At 46.5% G+C, this 16,725-nt stretch overlaps 1 protein-coding gene across 1 annotated transcript in view; it reads left to right on the top strand.

Annotated features, from left to right (window-relative positions):
• The first annotated feature begins 707 nt into the window (after window positions 1-707).
• Window positions 708-16,725, top strand: part of LOC309611922 (uncharacterized protein) — a 47,666-nt gene continuing 31,648 nt past the window's right edge. Inside the window, exons 1-3 of the mRNA XM_082356956.1 lie at window positions 708-6,474; window positions 6,536-14,746; window positions 14,828-14,964. Coding sequence (XP_082213082.1) covers window positions 14,575-14,746; window positions 14,828-14,964 — 309 coding nt within the window. The 5' untranslated portion in view covers window positions 708-6,474; window positions 6,536-14,574. The remainder of the gene's footprint in view (window positions 6,475-6,535; window positions 14,747-14,827; window positions 14,965-16,725) is intronic.

Raw genomic sequence — 16,725 nt, 5'->3', positions numbered from 1 at the left:
CGCATCAGCCTCAAGGACTCGGGTCTGGATGGCGGGATGGCTGATGGCCAGACTCAGCTCAGCGCGTTGCCCACTTAACACACATTCTTCCAGGTCTTACTTTGATCTCCAGCCACCCAAGGAGGACCTTGCCTCAAGGATGAGGGCTGCCTTAGTTTATCCTGGGCAGCGGGTTCCAGGAGACATGATGAGGGGGTGGGGACACAAGTGGGGAGGAAAGTCAGCAAAGGCAGGTGGATGAGCAGGTCACTGCTGGGGGATGGGGCCTGACCTGCACTGGGTCCTCTGGGAGATGGTGTGGGACGACCTTGGGGTCCCAGGTCACTGCTGGGGGGCGGGGCCTGACCTGCACTGGGTCCTCTGGGAGATGGTGTGGGACGACCTTGGGGTCCCAGGTCACTGCTGGGGGGCGGGGCCTGACCTGCACTGGGTCCTCTGGGAGATGGTGTGGGACGACCTTGGGGTCCCAGGTCACTGCTGGGGGGCGGGGCCTGACCTGCACTGGGTCCTCTGGGAGATGGTGTGGGACGACCTTGGGGTCCCAGGTCACTGCTGGGGGGCGGGGCCTGACCTGCACTGGGTCCTCTGGGAGGTCGTGTGGGACAACCTTGGGGTCCCAGGTCACTGCTGGGGGGGGCCTGACCTGCACTGGGTCCTCTGGGAGATGGTGTGGGACAATTTCAGGGTCCTGCAGTCTGTCCCTGTAGAGGCACAAGGGGCTGGGGTGTTGGCCGACCGCCTGCCCCCCTCCCTGTGAGGATGTGAACTCCCTCCTTCTCTCACCCGCCCCTCAAGCTGCAGGGCCTGCCCTGAGCCCTGTAGGAGAAAAGCAAGAATTCAGGGCGTCCCAGGTGACACTCAGGTAGCCTGGGCAAGAGGAGCAGAGTACGGAGCGTGTCTGCTGACCCTCACCTCCACCAGGGTCCTCTGGGCAGGCTCCAAGTACCGGGCACTTGGTACCTTACAGACGTGACCCCTTGTAATCCTTACAATAACCTTATAAAGCAGATGTAAGAGCAAACTGGGACTCAGGGAAGTTCCACTCCTTCCCTGAGGACACACAGCAGGATGGTGGGGAGTGGTCGTTAGGAACCAGCTCTGAGTCACACCAGAGCGTGAACTCTTTCTTGCATCTGAGGTGCCGTTCCCGGGGACACAGGACCGGGTGGGAGAAAGGGCGTCGCTCTCAGCTCTTTCTGTGTCCAACCAAGTCAGCTTGATTGAGAATCTGTCCAGTTCTCCACATCTTGTGGGAAATTGGATATCAAATGTACACATTACTGAATTTCATGTTCTGAATGTTTAATTCTTCTCCAAGTGTCATATAATTAGCCATTTGTTACATAAATTGTTTTCATTACTTACATACATTGTCTTCATTAGTGGCTCTAAAGGGGAGAGTGGCATTAATACGTAATAAATACAGATCACTCTGCAGCAGGAGAAGTCGGTGAGAGCATCAGAAGCCAGCAGGTGCTGGGCTGAACGTTAGCGCTTCATGGAGCGCCTCCCCCGGGGACACCTGTACGGTGTGCAGGGCGGGGACTGGGGACTCCGTCCTCCCCCTAATGGGCCACGTGGGGCTCTGTGGTGGTGACGGGAGAATATCTCTACTCCCTCGGAATCGTCACCTCTGCCCCCAGCAAACCCGGTGAAACTGAGAGTCACCATCTTGAGCACCTTCAAGAATTAAGGCACTTTATACACATTCTCCCGTTTTCATTTACCTACAGGATCCACCCAGGAAGTGACTGGAGTAATTGGTGAAGTTACGTGGTAACTGAAGACACACAGGCGGTCAGTGCCGAAACCTAGGGTCAAGCCCTGATCTGTGTGATTGCTAAGCCGGCTCTCAGCTCAGTGGGATTGTTTGGTACCAGCGTCCCACCTGCACCTGAGACTTCGTTCTCAGTGCTCTGCCCTGAGATCTAGAAGGTGATGCACGTACCTGAACAGCCCCCGCTCTGGTACTTGGTAACCTCTGCCATGATTGTTGCCTCTACCTCTCAGGGTCTAGCAGTGAAAATAGGGCAGGCGTATGGAAACATGTCCAATGTATTAAAGTATTTATTACTAACTCTTACAAGTCTGCAGGGATGCCCCGTGAAGAGTGGGGGCCAGGGAAGGAGGACAAGGTCAGGACTGTGCGACTTCATCTGTTTGAAACACAGTGTGGAGGGGGAAGGATGCCCTTCCTTCATGGGGGAGCCCCCAGCTTCAGAGGAAACCCCATCCCGGCTTTCAGGGCTCCATCAGCGGGAGCTGAACACCTGTCCCAGACGTCTGCCCAGACTTCCTGGAGAGCCGTCTACCAGCCCCCTCCCCATCCTCACAGACAAGCCGCCACTACCCATGTGGGGACCACCAGGGTCATCTAACTGTGTCACTGCCCCCGTTTATAAGCTACTGGGACAGCTGTCGGCCCCGGGTCATCTCTCATCCCAGGGCCAGGACTCTGGGGACCCAGGACCCAGGGCTGGTTCGTGGGCACGTGACCTGCGTAGGGCCCTGCCCAGGGAACAGTGCTGGGTTTAATGCTCTGACTTGCCATCTTGAGCTTCTTAACGAGCTTTCACAAGGGCCTGTGTTTTCACTCCACACCGTGAATCGTGAGCCACTTCCTTTCTAACCTCTGATTCCAGCCCCTGCTCCCGTCTGTCCGGGGCACCCTCCGGAACTCATCATCATTTGCAAAACCTTTTAGACTTTCAACTCTTGTCAATGTTTTCTTCACTTTCTTCCCACTCTGCAGCCTCCCCCTTGAAGACGCTGCCACCCACCGCTCTCCCCGAGGCTTGGCCGTTTTCTCTCCCGCACTCTTCTCTCATTTACTTGGAAAAACAGCCGACTCCCCGCCGACGCCCCCTCTACCCAGGCGGCCGAAGGAGGTGGACAGCCATGCTTACCACTCGCGCTTCCAAATCACGATCCCCCGGCTTCAAGTGAGTCCCACCCGCTGCCTGGAAAAGTATTCTGCATTCCTTACCGTATTTACTTCTCTTCCCTCCTAGACGATCGCTTAAATATCCTTTCCTCTCTCAGACGCTAGATCTCTCACGCTCACCTGACAGCCACACTCTCTATTGAAACAAGAAAATAGTAGCAAACAGAGAGGACTTTCCCAGTCTCCCTAAAGCTCAACACCCACCAGCCTCAGAGCCCGTGGTCCTGCCTTCCCTCGGGGATGAGCTCTGCTCTCGCCTAAGCCCCACCTTCTCCCTGGGCGCTGCACCCGGCCCTTCTTGGCAAGGACTGGCGCGAGTCCTTTCTCTTTCCTCTGCATCATCCCTGTTCTACCTGTTACAGGACCTCCCCCCTTGGTACACAAGCGTGATATTATCTCCCCGATTATATCTGACCCCACTCACCTCCCCTGCCATCCGCCCTCCTCCCTCCCGTCCACAAAGCCCGCGGGACGCAGGGCTCCACGCGCACGCTACCCCCAGATTCTGTCTGTCTTGAACTCCGCACCTCTGTGTGTCTGGACGAAGGGCCCTATGAGGTGAGCATTCTTCCTGGAGGCCACGCCCTCCTGTTCTTCTTCAATCCCACCACCTACTCCTTCCCAGGCCTCCTGGCGGCTTCTCATCCCGAGCTCTAAATGTTGCTCAGGACGCGACCTAGGTGATCTCAGCTTCTGTAACTCCTCAGCACCATTGCTCTCTACACCACTTTTGCTGGTAACTGCCAGGTTTATTTCTCCAGCCCAGGTATTTCCCCAGGAATCCCTAATCACACCCCCCGCCCCGTTTATTGGTCACTGCACTTAGACACCTAATGGGCATCTTAAGCAGATCCACCCGCCTCTTACTAAGTAACAGCTTAATTCTTCCCAATGTTCATGACAAAAATCTTGTAGTCTTTTACCCCTTTTTCTCACATCCCCTATTCAACCTGTCAGCAAAACGTACGGGGTCTATCCTCTAAATATGAAGAGACTCTGCCCACTTCCCCATCTTCATTGTGACTGCAGGGGTCCGGCCCGCCGTCCCTTCTCCCCAGGTGCCTGCAGTGGCCTTCGCTTGGCTTCCCCACTTCTGCTCTTTCCTTCTTTCACTCTTTCCAACCTGGCAGCCAGAGGGATGCTCTTACAACATAAATCATCATGTCACTCTCTGCTCGGATCTCTTGGTGACATCCCATCTCTTCCAAGTCAAACCCAGGTGTTGGAACCACCTGCGGGACCCCAAGTAGGTGTCTCCACGCTCCCCCGCGTGCCCCTGGCGGCCCTGCTCCTTTCCCTGGACACGGCAGGCGAGCTCCTGAGATGCCGCCTGGCTATTCCTTCCACCTGGGACATTCTCATGGCAGGTTTCTGTTCAGTTTCTACCTCGTTCGGTCTGGTCTCTGCTCAGACATCGCTGCCTCCATTCCTACGATTCTTGGTCCTGATTTGTCGTCCTTGCTTTATTCTTCTCTGTTGCACTTACAACCCAGAGGGCCTTGTGTTTTGTTACTTTATTTACATTTGTTTTTCCCCCTCACTAGAACGCGAGCTGCTCCTGAAGTCAGGGGTTTTTATCTATTTTCTGCACTTCTTCATTCCCACTGCCTGCAATAGGGTGTGATCTGTGTTTGTTAAATAAATAATCAAAAAAAAAAAAAAAAAGGTACAAAGGCCACTGAGTATCAGAGTCAATGCTAAATCCATGCCCTAAAGTGTATGTGCTAAACTCCCAGGGAAGCTGCTTTTGGCCTATTTGCTCTGATTTAAAGTCTTTTAAATCTCAAACGAGCTTGGTTATTTGATTTCCTAGGCAACAGGCAGCTGGAGGCAAATTGAAAGTGAGAGGGGCTGGGGACAAAGCCACACCAGCCATGACCTTGATGGCCTAGTGGCCAGGGTGGCACCAAGTGCTCCAAAAACATGGGAGAGCCAAGAAATATCACCTCCCGGGTCCATGGGCTATACGCCTTCACAGCCGCTTCTGTCTCACCAGCGCTTGAGGAAATCACTGTGTTTGAGAATGTAATGTCCGGGCTCCAGAAAGATGACCCTGAGTCAGGAGAAAAGGCGTAAATAAATATATCTCAAATGTTCTTTTTAAGAAGATGATCACATGTATTAAACATTTTAGAAAGACTTCCTTCCCATGTGGTTAATTTTTCTTAAAGCTTTGGTTCTTAAAGAGGTAAGCATGTAGAATTTGGACATGACATGTGCACGGACGGGGAATATACCTAATTCTCCAAAATGCCAGGTAAATTCTTTACTGAATAGTATTAATATATGATCCTTATAGAGTTTTCCAACTGAGCTTAGAGAATAGATACAAACCACAAAAGATACAATGAAAAAGCAATTAAGCACCAGCTCTGCCACACCAACCAAATAGGATGGGCGCACAGAAGCCCAGCGACTGGCACTGCCTGGGTCGGTTCAAAGGAGGCATCACACGACTGCAAGTTCACGGCAGGCAGGGAGCTTCTCTTGGCCGCCCCCGTGTCTCCCCGCGGTGGAAAGTGCGTGACCCGTGGAGGTGCTCTGAACGCTTGCTGACTGAACTGTGTAAAATTGAGATGGAGCAGGAAGGTAACACACCAGCTGTACGTGCAAGGAGAGTGTTCACTGTCCGAGAGAGTGCATCCTTCCAGGTGAGGTGGGATTGTGTCGAATTGTGTGGCCTCCATATTGGCATGTGAGCTGCAGCCCAAAGATGTAAAAACCTGGTGGGTGCGTTTGCACCCCGGGGTGTTAGGGATCTGGCGTGGACTCCTGAGTTGAGGACAGCAGGGCTCCTCTGTGATAGGAGGGGTGTGTAGGACTTGGAGCTGGTTCCAGATTTATCGCTGAGCCTCGGGTATGTCCCTCACCTTCTCTGTCCCTAAGGGTCATCTTCAGTAGAAGGGCTCTCACTCCTCAGAGGTTATGACAGTAACATTATTACTACTTGTAAACATTGAGAAGGTGCATGTGAATGTGTGCTTGCACGTACAAACTGTTAGCTGAAAAGAAAAGGCACAACCTAAAAGTTGAGAGTTACGTCTTATTTGGTGGACAAAACTGAGGACTTAAGCCCAGGGTGCAGCCTCTCAGATCGCGCTGAGGGACGGCTGTGAAGAGGTCAGGGAGGGGCCAGGATCTACAGGAGTTTTTGCAACAAAGACAGGTAGTTGGAACATGGAAAGATGACTGTTCATTAAAGAAAACCAGAAATCTCAAGTTAAGGACTTCAGTGCTTTTCTATGCATGGGAAGATGCAAGAATCTGTGCTCATTGAAATCATTCCTTTGATCCGCACCTCAGCTACCTGGGGCCAGGATCCTGCTTTTCTCCATCCTGAGTCTTTTCCCAGGGCTGAGAGATGGCCTGGATCAGTTCCAACAGTCGGGTGGGGAAAAGAGAAGGGATAAAGAAGGGGAATTTTAAAACTTTCTTTCCCTCTTGTCAAACGTGAATTGAATTTGAGTAAGTTAAATAGTGGCATGATGTGACTGCACAGGATCTCCGCCTGCAGCCCTCCTCAACCTCAGGTTAAATAGTGGCACGATGTGACCGCACAGGATCTCCGCCTGCAGCCCTCCTCAACCTCAGGTTACCCGAGGAGCCTTCAGCCGACTTCCGTGAATTCACACATTCCTTCCTTTCAAGCTTTGTCCTGGAGCCGGACGCCCCATCCCTGTCTCTTTCATTGTTCTCTTCTCTCTCTGGCTGATGGCGTAGACTTTGAGATGGGTTCTCGGACCTAAAAGGGTCTTTGGGGTCGTTCGCAACCCCAGTGGAGCCCTGCTCCTGGACACCGAGCTCACCACTGCTTCATTCACCGTCACGTGTTCCAGCCATTAATTTCTCCAATGCCATGTGCCGGGGGGCCGGGCTCGGGGGCTTCCAGACTCCATGTCAGGGTGATGCTGGAGGGAGCCCGATCCTTCCCTTCTGGTAATTGTGTTTGTGCTAAAATGCAGCATAATCACTGAGAAGGAGAAACAACTCAGGGCAAGCATGGCACACTTTTCGAATGGGTAAATTTTCTGCAGAACAAAGATTTTCAGAGATGGTGACCTTTTCATTTAACTTCTGTTGCCTTAAATCGTTAGTCATTCCTTCGGATTGGTATTCTCTCTCCCCTCTTAGTCTGTGAGCTCTCTGCGGGCAGACACTAGGGCAGAAGCTTCACCTGCGTGGTCTCGTGGTGTCCTAACAAATGTCCAGGAGTGAGCTAGGGACGGGAGTTAGGTGGTGACTCACACAGAAGACAGAGGTGTGCACGGCCCTGAATTAGGAAGGGTGTGACACGTTCAGGAGAGACAGACTCTGAGAAGGGCTCCGGGGGTCTCACTGCCATCCCTGGGGTCCCCGCTACTCCTCCTGCTAATGGGCAGTGCCCACTTCTCCTCCCCTGGCACTTGCTCTTAAGCACGAGAAGGCAGTGGGGATTATTCTGCTTAACTTCCCAGGGAGCATCAGGCAAGGTGGTGCAGTTCCCGCAACACTCACTCATATTTGGAGCCTGAGCCACCAGGGCCAAAGTTTGGCTCCCAGGGGGCCGCCATGCTGTGAGGAAGCTCAGACCACATGGGGAGGCTGGACGTAAGGCTCAGGTCAGCGGCCCTCGGATCTCACTGCACACAGCAGCACTCACTGCCGTGGGACCAAATGTGAGTGAACATGCCTCCAGGTGCTTCCAGCCCCCGGCTGTGGACACCCCCCCGCCCCCACCGCAACACACACTGGCCTGAGCCTTCCCAGCTTCCTGGCATCATGGCGCAGAAGCAGCCCTTCTCCTGTGTCCTCCAATCCTCGGCCGACAGCATCCACGGTTATAACAAAGTGGTTGTTTGAAGCTGCTACATTTTGGGGTACCCTGTTGTACAGTAATAGTAACTGGAACATCGCTTAGATGGGGGAGAAGGCAAAGGATTAAGCTAGAGGGATATTCTGAGCTCACTTAGGAGGGCTCTTAGATGCCAAGACCAGCAAATTGGATTTTACTTTGTAGACCAGGGGTTGGCAAGCTTTCTCTATAAAGAGCCATATAGTAAATATTTTAAGCTTTGTGGGCCATATCCAGTCTCTGTTGCATTTTCTTCTTTTTAATTTTATTTTTTACTATCATATAAAAACTTAAAACCATCTTTAGCTCAAGGACCATATAAACACAGGCAGCTGGCCAGATTTGGCCTTCAGGCTGCAGTCTGCCAATGCTGTTGTCAGCAATGTGCAGCCAAAGAGGTTTTTAAAAGAAAGAGTAAACTTGTCTGATTTTAAGTATAACCTCAACCCCTGTGGAAGTACTATTTCCAGATGTTAGAAGAGAAATATATTGATAGATCATGTGTGTTTGTAAATTCAAGAGCTGGATGCAAATTGATATTTGCTGTGTTCAGATCTGATGTACGAATGCATACTAAGAAGCATCAAAAGATATCAGATGGAAGCAGCTATTACTTATGTCAATAAGACCCTGGGCCATAGAGTGTAAAGACATTGAGATCTTATTGTCTAAATAACTGATGTGTTTATCATTATTTCTAAAATGTCCTTTATCAAAAGTTTTATTTGAAATTAAGGATTTCAAATTGTTATTGTCTTTTTGCCCTAGGACATCCTTAAAACGGAGATGTGTTGTCTCTCTGTTTTTTTCAACTGAAATCTTTTGAAATAAATAATGATCCTAACAGTTTTATATCATGCCATCTGTGCAAGATAAAACTTTGTAAGGAACTACTAGCTACAAAGTGCAGTAGCTTTTAGTGCCTTTGTCATGTACGGCGCGGGAGATTTGCTGCTTCATAGAATTACACAATATGACACATTTTAATTTTCTTTAAATAACCACAGAGATTACTTTAAATTATTATTGAACTGCGTGTTGATTGAAGGTGCATTTCAAGGCTTCCAAAATGTACCTAATAAAACAGCCCTTTGTGTGATCATTTTTATTCTGGAAAAGAGTTTTTGTGTTGGGAACGTTTAATCCACATAATTTTGCCACAGGCAAATAAAATCTATTTCATTATATTCTATGTCATCAGAGAGAGAATATAATCTATTTCACGCAAATGTGAGATAGGAATTTCAGGTCAAATGGTCACTATAGGGAGATAAAGTGAAAGATGGTTTGAAAAATACATATGAAAGCTTCGGCAAGTTATTCAATCTCTTTAGGCCTTAGTTGCTTTATCTGTAATGTGGGAATGAATGAATGAATGAATGAACCAGTGAGTAAATGAACAGTTAATGGGTCCCAGGTAAATAAATTCAGCTACTCCATTAACGTTGCTCTATTCCTGTTTTACAATAGCTTTGTGAAACAGAATACTATTTACATTTTATTGATGATAAAGCTGAATCTCACCTTTCTTGCTTTGTGAAGTGGTGAACCATAAAATAAGGTAAAACAGGTGGGAACATTTTGAGAGATACCAAGAAAAATATCCTTTACAACTCTATGAAAATTATTCATTTCACAGCTCATGAGAAGGAGTTGTTAATTTCTTATTAAAGTTAAATTTCTTTTGGCCAGGTCAATTAAAATAATACTTTTCTTGGTAGAATCTTCTGGTTACAATTATAAGTTTCTTTAAGCCCCTTCTTCTGAACTGAGCCAAAGCCAAGTAGATCCCATTTCTCATAAGATGTTTTACTCGGTTTTATAAAATCATATTATTTACTGAGTGAAGGATATGGGACATTTGTTTTCTGCCATTACTGTAACTGAAGCCACTGTGGGTCCTTTAGTAATTCTCTGCTCCTTTTTATTTCTTCCCTTTTCTGTCCCAATTTGTCTCAAATGATGCAATGTCCTACTGCAGCCTGGTAGCACAGTGATTTTAGCCTCATGCCTGGGTTTCTTTAATGCCTTTGGTCCTTTCGCAAGGATGTCCTCATGGGACCCAGCAATTGAGCCAAGAGATGGAATCAGGCTCATCTCTTGTTATTTATAATTCCTGTTCATATTCTTTCTCTTTAAAATGAATAATACAGTTAAAAGACTCATTCAGATCAAATGGGCATTATAATGTAGGGGTGAAACACATCAACTTGCATGCCACCTTGCTTAGGTTCAAATCACAGCCCTCAATTATCAGCTGTGTGACTTTGGGCAAGTTACTTAGCCTCTCTCTGCTTGAATTTCTTCCCTTGTAAAGTGGGGATGTTAGTAATAGCCCTTAATCTCATAGTCCTTGTTCCAGGGTTAAGAGAATTAAAATATCTAAAGCCTTAGAGCAGTACCTGACAAATAGTAAGTGCTCATGAGATGTTTGCCATGTTTATTACAATTTTACAATGGATTACAGTAAGTGGTGTTCATCACCTTATGAGGCTTAATGGATAACATTTCTAGATCCATCCAAGGAGAGACAGCATGCAAATATTCGTTATAAATTTTGAAAGTTGCAGAAAATTCACTTGGCTATTTTTCTTTGCTTCGAATTAGAAATGTACTAACCTGTATCGATTGGAAACCTAGTGAGTGTTTGGACTGTAAATCTAGACATCCGTGATTACATGCTAGAGAATTAAAAAGAGCGATCAATATTACACAGGAACACAAAGTGACTATTAAAATTATTGTACATTCTTGGCAATAACATGGTCCAGGGACCAACTTTTCAAGACAATGATAGAGCCCTGGATACCTGTTTTGTTTCTCCCGCTTAAAACCAGACTGTTTTATTTAATAACGACTATGTTTTGCACTTGTAAAATGCATGTTGAGAAAGTTAAGAAGTCTCAAGGGTGATAACATATGATTCTTTCCCCCAAATAAAATGATCCTTTTTATTACTCATAGACTACATCACCCAATTAACTCTTAGGTATGTACTTTTATGTTATTCTCTAATGTTTCAAGAAAAATGTCTGATCTTAGTGGTCTGTTCGTGAGGTTCTAGCTGAATACTAAGACACCAACCTAGCCTTGGGGTAAGAAGCCCCACTCTTGAGCTGTTACTTCCCTACAGCATAATTAATGATGGCTCACAGGAAGGTCTGTGTGTGTATCTCTGTGTGTGTGTGTGCGTGTGTGTGTGTGTGTAGGAAGGAGTAAACAGGTGAGGGAGTACTGGAGATTTGTCAAGATGTGGAGCAGAGAGAGAGAATTCTTTTTAATTTCAGACTCCTGTCTGCCGAGGAGTGAGCAGGTAAAAAGCCCACCCGTCCATCAGCCTTTGCTAGCCTGTTGCAGGCAGCTCGGGACACAGAGAGGCGACGGCTGGTGGTGTGAAGTTCTGAGCATTTCAGTGAGTGCGTGGAGCTGTAGCTGCACACGGGCACAGGGAGAGGACGCCACTGCGGGTGGTGAGGGGTGGCAGGCATTCTACTGGAGAGAAGCAAACCCACCCTTAGGATTCCACTGGCACAGGCTCAGTACTTAAAATGAGACTCTTTTTCTGGAAGTAGAAAGAGGTCCACACAGGACACAGGAAATGAAGTCGAGAAAAGCCTGGTGGGGATGGCCATGCAGAATCGGAGTAGCAGGGACAGAATGAATTCAGAGAAGACCAGAACAGAGACTGTTGTCATAATCAGACCTGGCTCATTTTTTTCTAAAAGCAATTCCCTATTGTGGATGGAATTGAAAGTTAATACTGAAACCCTACTGAATACCATTTGTCATCTGTTGCATGTGATTATGTTTAAATTAGCTGAGTATATGTTTTATACTTGATATGTGGGTTCAGTAATTTTTAATCCTTTTATTGTCTTCATTAAATCCCAATTTACATAACATCTTAAGGTACCTGAATGAGGTAGCTATCAGTTATCTTTGCTGTGTAAGCTATCAGTTATCTTTGCTGTGTAACAAATTACCCCAGGACTTCACAACTTAAACCATCGCACATTTTGTCTCAGTTTCTGCAGCTCAGAGGTCTGGATCCTCTGCGGATGCTCTTCCCCAAGGCTGCAAGCAAGGCGCTGGCCGGGGCTGTGGTTTCATCTGAATGATCAATTAGGGAAAGATCTGCGATTAAGCTCTGTTCCAACACCTTACTTTATTGAGGGCTGTTGGACCGAGGGCCTCAGTGCGTCGCTGGCTGCTGACCAGAGGCCACCCTCTGTTCTTTGTGATGCGGGCCTTTGCAACAGGGCAGGCGCCTCATTAAAGCCAGAGAGAGAGACTGCTATTAATAGCAAGAGAGGAGTCACAGTCTTTCGTAACCTCATCACAGAACCACCCCAACATTGCTGGGTTCTGCTGGTAGCAGCAGTTATTCAAGGGAGGGGACCACACAAAGCTGTGAATACCCGGGGGGCATCGTGGGCAGTCTTAGCCCTGCCTGCCACACTAGCTTTCCTTTTGCAGTTAGGGGATTGTGCAACAGGATGGATAAATCTAGGGACGCTGTATCCTTCATAGAATGTTATTCTAAAGGCTGGACACTTGCAGGTGTGAAGACACTCCTAACATGTGTTCCTGAGAAACACTGTAGGGGTGGCGTGACCGTGGGGAGGATTAAATAAAATATTAATAACATGAGGTGCTAGCAGAGCCTGGTGTCCATTAAGGGCTCCATAAGTTATAAGGCCCCATTCTTCTTCACTTCAGTGACCTTCATCATCGCAGCAGCTGCCCTTAAGAAAGACCCAACGCTTAGCTGAGGCCCGGCCTCTGCACCCTTTCCAGCCTCACCTCTGACTCCTGACACCATCTGTCTGTGAATAACCCCCTGGACATTCCTCAGGTTCTAGCATGTGTCAGGCACCGCCCCCCGCATTCCTCCAACACCCCTTGACTGCCTGGCAAATCCTACTCACCTCCAGCATCAATTTCAATGTTACCTCACCTGGGAAGTCTGCCCCAGCCGTCCAAATTCTGGGTTCTGTGCGTCTCCTATATGGGTGTCTGTTGCATATTTTGCTTGCCTTTATGCTGCAGCTTCTCCTCCTCTTCCTTCTCTTCCTTTTCCTCTTATTACTACTGCTGCTGCTCTACTATGACTACTGCTATTACTACCACTCGCATTACTACTGCTGCTACTACTATTACTATTCCAACTCCTTATTGTTGCTGAGGCTGCTACTACTACTACTCCATTTATGAACTGAATTATTCCTGCCTATGAGAAAGCGGCCCTGAGGCCCCTGGGAAGTTTGGGATGTAGAAGGAAGTGGGATGGAGAAGATAGAGCTGAGAGAGGCCCTGCAGACTCCCCACTGACGGCACCGTCTAGGTCAGGTGCCCAGCAACTCTAGCTGTAGCCACCAGAGGGCAGTGCCAACCCACATGCTGCTGCTGCTATTACTATTGATGCTACTATTACTACCACCACCACGATTACTACTGCTACTCCTATCATTACTGTCACTGCTACTACTATTACTGTTGCTACTGCTGCTGCTGTTACTATTTCTATTGCTACCACTATTACTACTACCACCACTATGACTACTGCTACTCCTACTATTACTGTTGCTGCTACTACTCTTACTGTTGCTGCTATTACTATTGCTACCGCTATTACTATTGCTACCACTATTACTACTACCACTACTGTTACCACTACTATTACTGTCGCTGCTGCTATTACAACTACTACTACTGCTACTATTACTACTACCACCACTATTATTACTGCTGCTACTACTATTACTAGTGCTTTCCAACTGCTACTGCTCCTGTTTCAGCCACAATCGCTGCTTACAATTATTACTACTATACCTACTACCTTCTAATATTTATTGAGCACTACACAACAGGTGCTATTTAGTACCTTACACATTAGCTTATTTAATTCCTTTTCAAATTGGAAAGGTGGCTATTAATATTTGTTTTCCTTTTCAGAGGTGAAGAAAGGAGGAACAGAGAGGTTAGCAAGTTGTCCTGAGTCCTATCGCTGGAGTTTGCTTACCTTTTATATTCATCTCTAGGTTGTAAGTTTCACGAGTTCAGGTGCCTTATTTAAGCTGTTTGTCTTGGTGGATCCAGAATCGAACACGGCACACCATATAGATGGTGATTATTATTCAATAAATTGGAGTAAAAACTTAGAAAGCCTTGTGTGACAGTTTTCATCACTCGGTGACTCATTTGTCTCACTGTCTAAGGCAATAGCACCCTGTCCGCAGGATTGCATGAACGGTTCAGTGAACAGCTGCATGAACCCGACACAGAGAAGTGCCTGGTTGACGTGGCCACGGTTAGCGAAGTGGAGAGCTGGCTGCGGCGAGACCCCCTTCTGCGTGGAGAGGAGCCGCTCCCCGTGCGGGGACGGGGCAGTGCGGGGGGCGGGCAGTATTCATGGGAGGCCAAAGGGCACATGTTTGCGGAGTGAGCTCAGCCCCTCATGACATGCTGTTTCTTCTCAGAGACAGTGAAAAATTAGACTGACGTAAAAAAGCGCAAATGACACCTAATCTGGCTATCAGCTTGCTGCGCTGGTGGGTGGGAGAAAAGGAGATTTTTAGAAGTGCGGGGTCTGGTAGTGATTGGAGGAGAGGTGAGCTGGTGCGCATGGGGTGGGAACTGACCATCCCAGCCTCTTTACTTACCAGCTCAGAGGTCTCTCCATAGCCTTCCAGGGGTGAATGGCCTTGACGTGCTAGGTTTTCACTCTGAATGCAGAAACACTTGGTTGAGCTAGTTGCCTTTGCTCTTCATTAAGTGATGCTTATCTTGAACAATTAGTATGAGGTCATCAGGAAATGTTTCTGGCTCTCAGCTGTGTTCTGCCTTCACAATACGCCTTAAAATTATCCACGTTCCCTCGAATTCGAATTCTGGGGAGCTGAAGCGTATTTCTCTGCAGTTACCCTATAGACTCGAGCTCAGTCATCAGATCTTGGACTGCTTGCACTGGCGTAGGTGAAGTAGAACATTGTCAGATGCTCACTGGGAAAGGCAGTATTTTTATTTAATAAAAGTATTTTTATTCTTTGCAGGAACAGTGACCTTAAAAGCCTCCTCCAAGTTCTCTCAGCCGGACCCTCCTGCCCAGCCGCCTTCATCCAGCTCTGCTTTGCCAAGAGTTCTGCCAGAGCCTCCTGTCACAGACGCCCCCTGGCTCCCGGCATCTACGGTAAGCCTGCTGACAGGTGGTCCTTGGTCGGGGGCTTTGCCCTTTTTAAGATAATGAAGTTGTGTTTCCTCTCTTCAATCCCTCATGAATCTACTGAACTTTTCAAAATGTCAGAGAAAGAGAGAGAGAGAGAGAGAGAGAGAGAGAGACAGTCAATGGTTAACTTTTCTTCATCTCTAACATTCTGATGCATATTACCAGGACCTAAAAGTTTGTCTTCTCTGCATTTATTATTTTTAAAAATTCTATTATATACCTGTTTTCTGCCCTTTACTGGGCCTGATTTCCTTTTCCAAAGATGGATACTAGCGTTTTGATTTCATGGGAGGTCAGGACTCTGGGAGGGAGGGAAGGGGCTGGACCCTCTTGTTACTGCAGTGAAGTGCATCCAGTGCTTTCTGGAGGCCGCTGAGCTCTCTTGTTCCCACACAATTTCAAATCCCACCTTGGATGCAAAATTGTGCATAGAAGTGGGAGAACTTAAACTCTTTCCTAATGCTATGTTGTCAGTTAAATAATAGACCGAACCCACAATAAAGACTCAAAGATCCTCAACGTTTGTCTGGGATTTGCAAGTTACTGTGTTATTTATTTATTACATTATTTAATGAAACTGTCTTTGCCATGATGATGCTAAGTAACGTAATATCAACACATGAAATTCTGTTTTGACTCTATTTTTACAAAGCAGGTTAATTTTGGGCCCTGGATTAATTGTAAACTTAGCTCTATCCACCTCTATCCTCCTTTGATTCCATTTGACGTGTTGCCCATTTACATCTAATGTGGTCATTGATCTGGTTTCATTTAGGCCTATCATATTATTACTTTTTTTTTTTTTTGCAGAGTGGGATCTCATCTGATTTTTGTTCCTCCGCTACTTTTGTTCCTATCGTCTTTTGGGTTAATCAAATATGTTTTGTGCACCACTTTAAATTCATTTAAATTTATCTTATCTATTTAAAAAAACATTTTTAAGTGTTTTCTTTGTGGATTACAATATATATCTTTTATCACTGTCTACTTAGAATTAATATTATCGATAAATGACTATCTAAATATAGAAAACTTGCCCGTTTTTGTTAAACTTATATCTAAGTATTTTCTTAGTTTAAGTCTACTGTAAATGAATTTTTTAAAATTTTATTTCCTTTAGTTGTTGTTAGAATGAGAAACAACATTTCTTTTTGTATAGTGACCTCATATCTGTGATCTTATTCATTTTCTCAGTTGTTTTGAAAATTCTTTTTTTACACAATCATAGCACCTGTGAAAAAGGCAGTTTGATTTCTCTCTTTCCATGTGCTACTTATTTTTCTTGCCTTATTTCACTGGCCAGGTATCCCCAGCACAACTTTTGTATCAGTGTTATTAATATATAGTATGTTTACAAACATTATTACGCTCTTAATTTTTGCTTTAAAGAGTAATATATCTTCTAACTAAATTATAAGAAAAAGGAAACCTATTTACAATCTTTTATATTTATTGAAATATCTGCCAAATCTAGAGCTCTTTATTCCTTCATATAGATTCATGTTACCATCTATCTGGTGTTATTTCCTTCAGGCCTGAAGTACTTCCTTTTAGCATTTTTACAGCTCAGGTCTGTTGGAGAAAAATTTCAGTTTTCTTTTTTATCTAATATATATATTTTTTAAATCCTCATTTTTCAAGGACACTTTCCACTGGGTGTAGATTTCTGGACTGATGTTTTTCTTTTAGCACTTAAAACATGTAGTTTCACTGTCTTCTGGCTTC

The sequence above is a fragment of the Balaenoptera borealis genome (assembly GCF_965194805.1).
Source record: "Balaenoptera borealis genome assembly, chromosome: 15".
Classification (NCBI taxonomy): domain Eukaryota; kingdom Metazoa; phylum Chordata; class Mammalia; order Artiodactyla; family Balaenopteridae; genus Balaenoptera; species Balaenoptera borealis.
The sequence above is the reverse complement of the archived record's forward strand: the minus strand, read 5'-3'. Positions and strand labels throughout refer to the sequence as shown.